At 42.9% G+C, this 11,173-nt stretch overlaps 1 protein-coding gene across 1 annotated transcript in view; it reads left to right on the plus strand.

The window, feature by feature from the left end:
* SARC_06326 (hypothetical protein) overlaps positions 1 to 9,066 on the plus strand; it is a gene marked incomplete at both ends in the record, with an annotated part of 10,880 nt that extends 1,814 nt beyond the window's left edge. Inside the window, 9 exons of the mRNA XM_014299779.1 lie at positions 363 to 499; positions 1,287 to 1,418; positions 2,043 to 2,164; positions 2,872 to 2,971; positions 4,032 to 4,196; positions 4,742 to 4,968; positions 5,446 to 5,536; positions 6,918 to 7,022; positions 8,854 to 9,066. Coding sequence (XP_014155254.1) covers positions 363 to 499; positions 1,287 to 1,418; positions 2,043 to 2,164; positions 2,872 to 2,971; positions 4,032 to 4,196; positions 4,742 to 4,968; positions 5,446 to 5,536; positions 6,918 to 7,022; positions 8,854 to 9,066 — 1,292 coding nt within the window. The remainder of the gene's footprint in view (positions 1 to 362; positions 500 to 1,286; positions 1,419 to 2,042; positions 2,165 to 2,871; positions 2,972 to 4,031; positions 4,197 to 4,741; positions 4,969 to 5,445; positions 5,537 to 6,917; positions 7,023 to 8,853) is intronic.
* Positions 9,067 to 11,173: the final 2,107 nt, after the last annotated feature.

An 11,173-nucleotide genomic window follows, 5' to 3' on the forward strand; every position in this document is an offset into this window, starting at 1 on the left:
GTATGCATGTATGTACGTTTTTATGTATGTATGTACGTTTTTTGTATGTTTGTACGTTTTATGTATATTTGTACGTTTTATGTATGTATGTGTGCATACATATATATATATATATATATATATATGCATATATATATAATATGTATGTATATATATATATATATATGTGTGTGTGTGTGTGAATCTATATCTATATATATATGCTCATTCGTAACGCATAAATCCATTGTGATATTTTTTTATTCATGAGCAGCCATATTGATACTGTTCATAATGTGACATCGATACCATCGTTGAGATTGGTTAAATGAATCTTTCGACCGCTGAAGGGGATCTCACTTCCATCCCCATCTATTGCACAGTACTTTATGGCTCCGAGTTGTCCGTGTACTCTCAGAAAGTGGAATCTGCGTTACGCTTCGGCCGATTCAACTATAAATACGAAACGTTCAGTTTAAGCAAACGACAGGCCGTACAGAACCGGTCCGGTACTCATAAGGTACGAACAATTATGCAGGGAAGTAAAGGTGTTGCGTATGCATGTGGCTGGCACACATATTCTTACAGAATCTCTCCAACACATACACGTAAAGTGTTTTATTCGAGCTCGGCGCCGTTGTGTGGTGTATCGGGTTTTGTCTTTAGTTATATGCAAAAACAGGTTGTGTACATGATTTAGTATGAGTGTTGAATGAGGTGGGATGCACACTTCAGTAAATAGCCAGTCCGGCACAAATATGGTATCCTGTCCCAAATGAGCTCCATCTGTGCGGTGTACTGCTTCGTATTTAGACATAACAAACGAAAATATGGTGCCTAAAGGCAAGCTATGTTTGTTGAGTGTGTATGCGCCATAGTATTAAACTATCTATCCCGAAATATTCAACAGATGTCCGTGCTTAGCTTATGTATGCTTCTTCTCGAAATCTGTATTCCGTTATCTATGTTCGGCGCCCTGACTATAAGTTGTGATGCCCTTGATGGTGAGCTAAGAGTGTCTGTTTGACTGCCACTTCTTCTGCGCGTGGAAGTATTGGTAAAACATCTCGGTAAACCCTATCGTCTCGAACTTGTTGTGAATCGTCACCGTCGAGTTACGTATGGGGATGTACACTGTACCGGTGATTCACCTTGGAGTGCAACTTCTCCGTCGGCTCAGTGTCGCACTGGGGGCCACAAGAAGTCGTATAAATATTATCAGCTTGCACCCACAGGACACCCTCCTAGTAACACCCCCCATTTTTTACTACATATCCCATGCCTTGTACACGTCCACACCGGGCCAGATCCCGCAACTGAAGACACCGAACAATTGGATTATCTCTGATAGCACACCGGTGCTAAAATATCTGGATGGCTACTCCGCCACGCCGATGTTCCCAACTGGACCTACAGGAATTGTAGTTTATCTGATCGAGGTACGCATGTGCGCGTGTGGATTTGTAGTGAGCGTGAGTATATGGAGCATAATTTATCTGTGAACACGCCTGCGTGTAATGGGTGTGTGTACATGGGCGTGCGTTAGCGTGTTTGTAGTGCTCGTGTGTATTTTTTGATGAGCGTGTGTGTACAATGATATGAATACATGCGATGTTGTTGCGAATATCGATGAAATAATGCTCACCTGTTTGTTTTGATGGGCGTGTGTATGTACAAGGATGCGATAAACAGTTGTGTGTCGGTGCTGTACCTCAGTGTGCTTGTGAATATCGATCACATAATGCTCGTGTGTCTGCGATGTGCTGGTTGCCCCGCACTAGGGCTCGTGTTGAAAGGAGTGCTTGTGTCAACAGTGTAGTAGCTATTTGTATGCCAGTGCACGTCGTGACGAGATGTGAAAATACGTATACTCGACTGTCTTGAGTTTGAACCCAAGCATTAAATTATATACGTGATAAACACGACTATCATTGTCTCGTCGCAAATGGAGGAGGATATAACAGGTCTATTCAATTGGCCTATGCGTATCATCGATCCACCCTACCTCACCTAGTGAGTGCCATTCGCACGTCTAATCTATTCACTTCACACTTAACACCCAGGAATTCTTAGACGAGTGGAATGTGCGGAATATCGGTTGTCTGCGATGGGCCAACGATGTTAGTGCCATGTATAGTGTGCAAATGCTCGTCCATGAACTCGTCAGCGATTGGTGGCCGTACTGGTATGACAAGTGATTGTGTGTATCGGTGCACAACTGTGGTCTCGGCGTATATACCGCATGGCCATCGCCTGCGTGTGCGACCGGAAGTATTTGAAGCACACGAGCATACGGTGTTTGCAATGGTTCGCCAGTGCCGTTGGTGTCTTGTTGTCGCTATCGCTGGGAACATATGTGTCCGTGGATAGCCATGTAGATGTATTTGTGCGATTAAGTACCGAATGTTTGTATCGACATTCCGTATATGTGCGGTCGATGGTAAGCTCCCTAGCGCGTTGTCTCAGAGTATTGCACGCGACGTGAATACATCCAATTCCAACAAAATAGGGCAGACACAATAGGTTAGTAACCTTAGCAATTGCCATAAGGATGCTAGGGCTGCATATAACTATGCATCCTCCTGCAATTTTTTTTAAACTTTCCTCAAATTACCGCAGTAGAAACGCAGCTGTGCTCTATGAGTGCGTGTTTTTCTTTCACATTAATACCGACCGACAAGTTGTTGTACTTGGAAACTGCTGCCACTTGCCTAGAGAAAGAGACTGGGGGCACTGCTTGTGACACACTTTTTGAGAAGAATGGAATTTCGCAAAACGCCCATGTCTGATTTTATGTAAATCGGCAAATCCGTGTATGGGTTTGTGTTTTAGTTTTAGATTAGTTCCAAATCTCCAATATAACTTATGCCCCATTCGTACCACCGGGCACAGGTTATTCAAGTCGTATATTATGAACTATCTCCTTAACTTTGGGATGAAGGTCAACAGGGCCTTTGGCGTGTCAACGGAGTCGCAGGAGCGGCTGTGTGAGGTGAGTCGGCACCATAGCAATTTCATTCGCTCATTCCTGAAACGAGTTCTCATTTCTCAGTGAATGTGTGGGATTGGTATGTGCACGTGCGCATATATACGCGTTATTGTGCGCGCGTGCATGTTCTGTGCGTGTGCATATGCATGTTCTCTTGTGTGAGAGCCTTAGTTCTTGCGTGGATGTTCGCTTGTACGCCAATGCATCAATGCGTTTAAGTTTGATTGTGCGTGTGTGTACTTGCATATCTGTGTATACTGGTATGTTTGTGTAGGCATATGAATGTGGTTGTTCGTGTATGCTTCTTCAATGGCTGTGTCTGTATTGTGCTTTTGGTGCGAGTGTACGCGCGATTGTATGAGAGTGTGATTACATGTGCATTTGCCTGATTTTACCGGCATATGCGCATGCGATACCCTACACTATCCTCGTCAAAGCAGGCATACAAATGTGTATGCACTAAACCCCGATTGAGCACACTCATTAATCACTACTCAGGTGAGGCACGCGCCACAAAGTATATCAATCTCAGTACCACAAAAGTTTCATTGAAGGGTTAAAATTAGGATTGTAGGCGTCAGCTGTGTTTGTGTCATGAGAAGGTTTCATTGAGTGGCTAAAATTGGGAGATTGGGCGTAGCGTGAGATGTGTGCTCGTATCGTGAGAAGTATCGTGTTATCGAGATGTTGCTCAATCTATAGCGAAGTCTCATAATGAGTCAGGTGCTGTGGTATATTCGAAGCGTGATTGTGCGCTAGCTCACGATCACAAACATAGACAGACCCATGCTCGCTGTATATCAGCTTCGAGATATGATAGTCTGTTGCAACATATGCAGTTTTCACTCAATTTATGCCATATATATATATGTGTGTGTGTGTATTTGTGTCTGTGTCTATGCGCGTGTGTGTGTGTGTGTCTGTGTGTTTGTGTCTGTGTCTGTGTCTATGCGCGCGCGTGTGTGTGTGTGTGTGTGTGTGGTTGGGGTGTGTCAGTTGAAACATGCAATCATTTATACGCGTGAAGTCTGTGACCTTCCTAACAGTATCATCCACTCCCTAGGTCAAAGCTCGAGAACTTCTGGTACATCTGAACGATCAACTACAAACCACCAAGTTCGCACTGGGGAACAAACCGTGTGCTGTAGATGCCAGTCTGATAGGCTGGCTCAGATCCTGTATACTTGACGACCCCTATGGCAAGTCTCTTGTCGCGGATTTAAATGAGGTTAGTCATTGCATGTTTATTTGTTTGGATTGCAGGTGATAGCTGTAGGCCGTATGGGTGGCATTTTTTAGAACCTAGGACTCTGGAACTGTGACATGAATTGTATGGATGTATCCTGTAGTTCGTACATAGAATAGGCGTAGCTGTCAGCGCCTGTGATGATATATGCCCCTGAGCCTTGTATTATGCCAGTAGCTTATATTCCTCGGGCACCAAACCATTCTACGATTGGTAGGTTGCGGAGCACAATTCCCAGTTTATGATTGTTCACTATGAGTCGAAATCGGAACTTGATCTCTTGAGAGGTGTAGACAACGGTTGATTTGGTGTCCTCGCTGAATGATGGGACTGTTATTATTGTGTTGTAGTTTTTGTTGGTCGGTAGGTTGCCCGTCAATTGAAGTAACGTTGTGGCTTGTATGAGATCTGGCTGATGGGATGATAAAGTAACTGGCCAAAACCAAGGTCTGTTTATGTATTCGAACAAGTCGTGAGTCTGGTCTGAATTTAACCCCGTGCTTCCGGTTTCACGTTTCTCTACACAGGTGAGGAACTACGGGCAATTAGGCGATGACCCGAGCTTCTGGACAGATGATGGAGGACTAGGGAAGTTGGTAGCCTTCCCAAAAACCACAACATTTGCGAATTATTGTTTAATACAGATGGGGGGGGCCTATAGGAGGTTTGCGTTAAATAATAGGAAAGCGGTGAACGACCGGGCTAAGAGCTTCATGTCTGTTGTGAAAAGGGAGGAGATATCATTCAAAACAAAGTAAGGGTGTGCGTCTGTCGCCAGTGGCTCTGGTGCGTTCTTTCCGTAAGTATGCTACGTGTGGTACGTGTATATATACAACAGTAAGTGTTCTCATTATCACAGATTGGTGAAAAGATGCGAGGGGCATAAATTTTCATAATATTGCGCAAGCAGACAAAACTTGGTATTTGCGCAAAGCGTTTCTATGTCTACATTATTTGAATGCGTTGAGGGAGGTATTGCATACGTATTGCCGCGTCTTTAACTGTCCTGATTCACTTCCCACCCTTGAGTAGGAAGGGTGTGTATCAAACGACTCATCCCTGTTTAACTAATCCATGTGTATCCGACAGTATTTTGATCGTCTCGTGCCCCCCAAGCGCGCTCAGTTTGGTTTTTATTCTCTTGAAAGTGCGGAACTCAAATGCAAGTAGTCGATTAGAAAAGACGTGGCAAATACTAGTACATGATGTTCTTTTAATTAAAAATACACAGGACATACACAGAAAAGTCTCGAAGGATGCTGGCTAGACATATCGATGTTACGATGGCAAATTGTACTGCGGCGGAGAGGCAAGCCATTCAGGTATGTACCATTGCTCTTTGATGTTTTTTTTTTAATGAATCCATCTCGTACATTCTACGTCCTACCTTCTCGTCTTCTCCATTTTGAAAGGTGCCTGAACTGATTTTCTTATGCAGTACTTTGGCGACTGTTTTCATGTCATGCCGAAAGGTTATGAATTAGAGGTCTGATACGCCCGATATTGTATGCGTTATTAGACGGCAAAGGGTATAAGAACATTGACTAATACGACGTGCACCTTGACCTGTTTTTAAACTATCGCAGCAATTCCTGCAACACTACAACCTACAAGAATGCTTCAAACTGTAAGCTACTCTGACGATATTGAGGACTACACATGAACACTGCGAGGAATGAGAGTAGGCTGTCCGTATGATTGAACGTTCTAACAGAATAAGCCGTGCCTCTCAGACGAGAGAACAGGAACGAATCTGAATGTATATATTAGGTGGGCATACGCCTATTTTCCTATTTTCAGCTTTGGATGAGAAGGAATTAAATAGAACTCGGCTTGATCTACGCGATGAACGTTATTGCGGACTAAATAGTAGTATGCACACGCACTGATAAAAACTATAGTGGATGTTTATATTCCATGGTATGCGCAACGTTATTGTTGCCGTATTGCTAGTAGCGACACCAAGATACAGGTAAACGAATTTCTGTCAATCGAGTCATCGGTCGAAATAAGGTGAAGCCGTGCCTGTAACCAAAAAAGGAGCGACTCATTTCTCATAACGGCACTGTTTATGAAACTGACGCTCAGATTGACATACCGATACTTATCTTTAAAATAAATTTTATAGTACCAATTTTGAAACCCCAACTGACAATGGGAAACATTTAAAGAAAATCCAAAGCACTATGTGTAAAAATACAATCCGTTGGGTAGGCCTAGTTCAATCGTCGATTTTGTTAACTGTTTATTGTCATGATATTTGCCTGGGAAAACATTCACTTAAAAATTTATCGACCTTTGTATAGCCGTAGATCCAGTTTCTTCATATAAAATCAGCCGCCTTGTTTGGTTGCAAGTAGTATATTCTACCACAGTCAGGGTCGTGCGCTCCACAGTCCACACTCATATGTTGCAGGTGTAAAATTTTATGACAGCGAACGCACAGCGGAAATTTTCACCGGTATGGCGTGCGTACTATCTTTGCAAACGTTTAAGGGGTGTACAATCTCGAGTGTGCGGCCTATACAACACTCAGCACGTGGAAGAGGCCGATACAACCACGGGCATCTTCTGAATTATGCATATCTTTTGAATCTTCGGTAAAAACGCCTTTTTCTGATCACGAACCAATAAAAGTAGAGCTCGTAGAGCTCAATGATGCTTTGCTGATTGTTAAAAGTAAATCTTGCTATTAACAACCAGGGTTATCCTATCGGACAGTCACCAATCGGGCCTAAATTAGCGTCTATACCAGTTGAGAGATTCGGCGATGTTGGGGCTGTGGACCGACATGGGATTTTCGATGAGGTACGCAACTAATCAGTAGGTAAATCATGGTTTGAGCCAGATAGAACCTACATTGTGCTTCGAAACGCGTTACAATTTGGCAACGGAGATAAGCGGCATGAGTTTATATGAGGTATACCATTACATCCTGTCTACAAACCGAACTGGAACGTGGTAGGAATTTCCCTCACACACTTTCATTGGCATATATCGTGATGTTCTGCTAGTAATTCTAGAGTCATAGTTAAAGGGTTGTGCGGTCTACTTTATTTCTACCCATATACACCGAATGCATGGAAAAGCAAATGTTAAACCTGTCCACCATATTTGCAAAAAAAAAAATTGACCACCTCCCCACTAGCTTTGCTAGAGCTGTATTATGTCGCTAAATTACACGATGTGTATTCAAACATATCAACTTGGCAAGCATAAGGCGGACGAAAACGCACAAATTGTGCTCAATTAGAATTGTACTTAACTGATCACTTCAGGTGCGAAATGACTACACAGATCGTCAGCACAAACTTAGAAATGGTATATCTTTTCTCACACCATTCTCGTTTTACTACGAGCTTCAAACACCACACATCGTGTCCAATTTTGGTACAAAGTTTTGAAATTCGATTACAGAATACAACTTACGATCCTAACAATAAAGAAACAGGCTTGTATCTCGCGGCCGAGCAAGTGCGGCTGGCGCTCAACATTTCGTGGCGATGTATGATACTTTAAGGGATGATCAACGATGACAAAGTGATATTGCATTAGATATTGTATATTCGACTGAGTATTGGTAGACCCCAAATTCAAATCTCGCCCAGGAATTGAAAAGTTTCTCACTCACCCGACCAGGGTGCAGAACATCCACCGAAACTAAATATTCCATTGACAGCTATACAAACTTAAGTCAAAATTTACACCTTATAATCTTGAATATCCGAACGGCCCTGAAACTGGCAAAAAAAAATAGGTGGAAGCGGTCCGTATCGGCCGGCAAAGGACTATTACCGATCCTATTCGATATAAAACTACCTTACTCACACTACTAGTTGAAAATTAGGCGTTCTCATTGGTTAATAAGGCGCTGCGTACTAGACATACAAGGCTTTAAACACAGTAGACGTACGTGTTAGTTAGGACAGCTACAGAACTTGCCAATTAACCTACAGTAATTCATTATATCAGTAGTTAGCAGGATTAATTGAGACACCTCGACTTTCCGCAACAATACCAATTCCATCATTTGTGCTACCCGTAGTTGGAACGCAACGCGCCACACTACAATTCTACCATTTGAGCTACCCGTAGTTGTCACGCAACCCGAGACAGCAAGGGACGAATTTAGTCGACAACAATTAGCCGAACATCACCTACAATTCCTCGAGAGAAGCGAATGCAAGGAACTAGACCTCGCAGAGCCTGCGACAAAATAATTAAACTTGAGATATAGTGTGCATTGCACAAGGATGGGAAATACTGTTTTGGTCTTGCATTCCGAAAAGTACAAGCTGTAAGATATATTTATGTATGAATATGTCGAAGAAGCACTTTTGATTTGACAACGGTACACGCTTGTGGTAGGCAAGTCGACATACGAAAGACTGTTAGAAGCGAATCTCAATCTGGAATCCGATACTCTACACTAGTTTTCTTGCTGTTGTATTTTGAACAAATGTCGGAAAAGTTTTACTTTGAAATATGTTGGAGCCAGACTCGACATTTCTGTATACAAAACACGATACTACACCAGTACTTTCTCATCATATATCGTTCTCGTTGTCGACATGTAATAATGCTACCCATGGACTCGTTTGGTACGTAATAATGTTATCCAACTCAACACCACTCACAGCGACTATGCAACACGCTTGAGGCTGCGGATTCCTACCGACCCTCAAGTTTTCGCGCAAATTTCAATGCGGCGTGTCCTCAGGGTTGTTCACCCCTGAGTAAGAGTCAACAGGGTGCTCGCCTGTACTCTCAGTATCTAAATACACATAGGTTCTATTCTGTCGATTATGATAGTGCTATGCAACCCGCTAGTGAGGCTGCGGTGGCTCACTGACTTCAAAGTGCCTACGCAAAGTTCAATGTGCCGTGTCCTCAGGGTTGCTCACCACTGAGTTAGAGTCAACAGGGTGCTCGCCTGTACTCTAAGCATATAGATATACTTGCCACACACAACCAGTACTCGTGTAACTATCCTGGGTAGAGTTCCCTGAACCTTCTATACTGGGATCACCACTCACGGACGGGTTTCTCTGAACCTTCCACGCTGGGCAATAGCGCCGGTCATGTAATGTTTGATCGATTTCAATTCGTTTGTATTATGTGTGACGCACAGTGCCGTATACTTGTGTGTATGTTAATACTATTTGCATTACCACGTAGTGTTTTTCTACGATAAGCCATGCCTCTGTATGATTAATGTTCTGTATATGTCTACCAGTAGTGTGTCAGCTAGTGTGTATGTTTTATGTATGTTGTGTTACCGCGTAGTGTTCTGCTACGATAAACTATGCCTTTGTATGATTGATGTTATGTATATGTCTACCAGCGGTTTGTCAGCTAGTGTGCATGTTTTATGTATGTCGTGTCTCTGCTATAATAACTTAATCAAAATAAATGTATTCTATTTAATAATATAATAATAATTGTAGGTGTTGCTCTGTTTGATTGAGAATTGACCGAGAGTGTGTGTATAAGTATATATCTTATATACTCAATAAAATATAGTCTATCTAAACACATGTTCTTGACACGCTCATACCTGTAATTCACACCCGCAACCTTCTGTGCTGTCGGTTATAATTACATACACCAATACACAATACCCTTGTATGTGAACATAAACACGCGCTTGCGTAAAGTCGCCGCCTTGGTCATCCACACCACTGACCAAGGCAGCTCTAACCTTAAATTACCTGGCCTTGCAAGCGACTGTATCCTGAGTATTTCTGAAGACGTAATCAACTGGTAATTCACTTGTATCCCCAACAATAGCATTCATTTCCGTGTTGGTTGTCGCCCCGCCTATCCTCGGCGATGCGCAACACCATCTCGCCATTGTATTCCGCTTCCGGTCTCAACAAATTCTCTAGCGGTACTTCCCCAGCGCAGTATCCCAGTATGAATACTTCTTCCGGCCACAGCAGGTTCTCCCGCGGCAGCATCAAATCCAATTAGCAAAGACTCGGTAGCACCACAGTCCCTTGGGCAAAGAGCAATTCTTCATCAAGCCATAGCAGATCCACTCACCGTAACGCCACCGTTCGGCAGTCACTTGTCGACCCATCGTCAAGCCACATCACGTTGTCGTCCAACTTCAGATGTATCACTTTATACAAACGTCCTGGTCACCTTCACACTGCCTCATAATTGTTTGCGTTGTACTCGTCAGCGCACAGTAAAGGTTTCGATTGTAGCTGATTAATGTCCCCAGCACCAAGCTATGCATAGTAATACACACAAGCCCATAGTGTCTTCTCAGCATAGGAACACTAGCCGTGGCTCCTGTATATTTTATCTTCCGTGTCACCTTTCTGACACCTAAAATGAATTTGTGCTCTTGTATTGACGTCAGCACCATGTAAAAACCTCTGTGTGCGTAAAATCCTCTCGGAGTAAAAGATACTTGTTGATGAACACTTGTGTCCAAAGCAGAATTAGTAGCTGCACGATATCTTTTCCCTGTCATGTGTGTCAGACCTTGCCTATGGTGTCTACTCAAAGTAAGCTAAAAACCACATATACTTACAACAGCGTCACCCAGTATGGTACGTACATCTTGTCCTACCCACTTGTCTCCTGATCATAGCATACCATGGTTGATCGACCGTGGCCTCTCTACCCAGTTATGCCCCGGTACTCACAAATCACCCATTTTCGAGCGTTTGCCATTTTTCTGCAAACTTTTCTGCACCAAACAAGAACATATCCCTAGAAACACTCGTACTATTTTTGTGTACCATATTCTAAAAATATAAAAATATGTAGAATATATATCTTTCATCCATGCGAAAGATAAACAGCAGCTCCGTCGACAGCATAAATGACTAGCCGTATTATTATTATTGTAGAGGCTGTGTTCGCGAACAAATCATAAGCAAATATCTATGACACCAGTCAAGCAATTTGCCAAGTAGTCACCTACGTATGCGCCACCATTCAAT

The sequence above is a fragment of the Sphaeroforma arctica genome (genome assembly GCF_001186125.1).
Source record: "Sphaeroforma arctica JP610 unplaced genomic scaffold supercont1.446, whole genome shotgun sequence".
Taxonomy (NCBI): Eukaryota; class Ichthyosporea; order Ichthyophonida; genus Sphaeroforma; species Sphaeroforma arctica.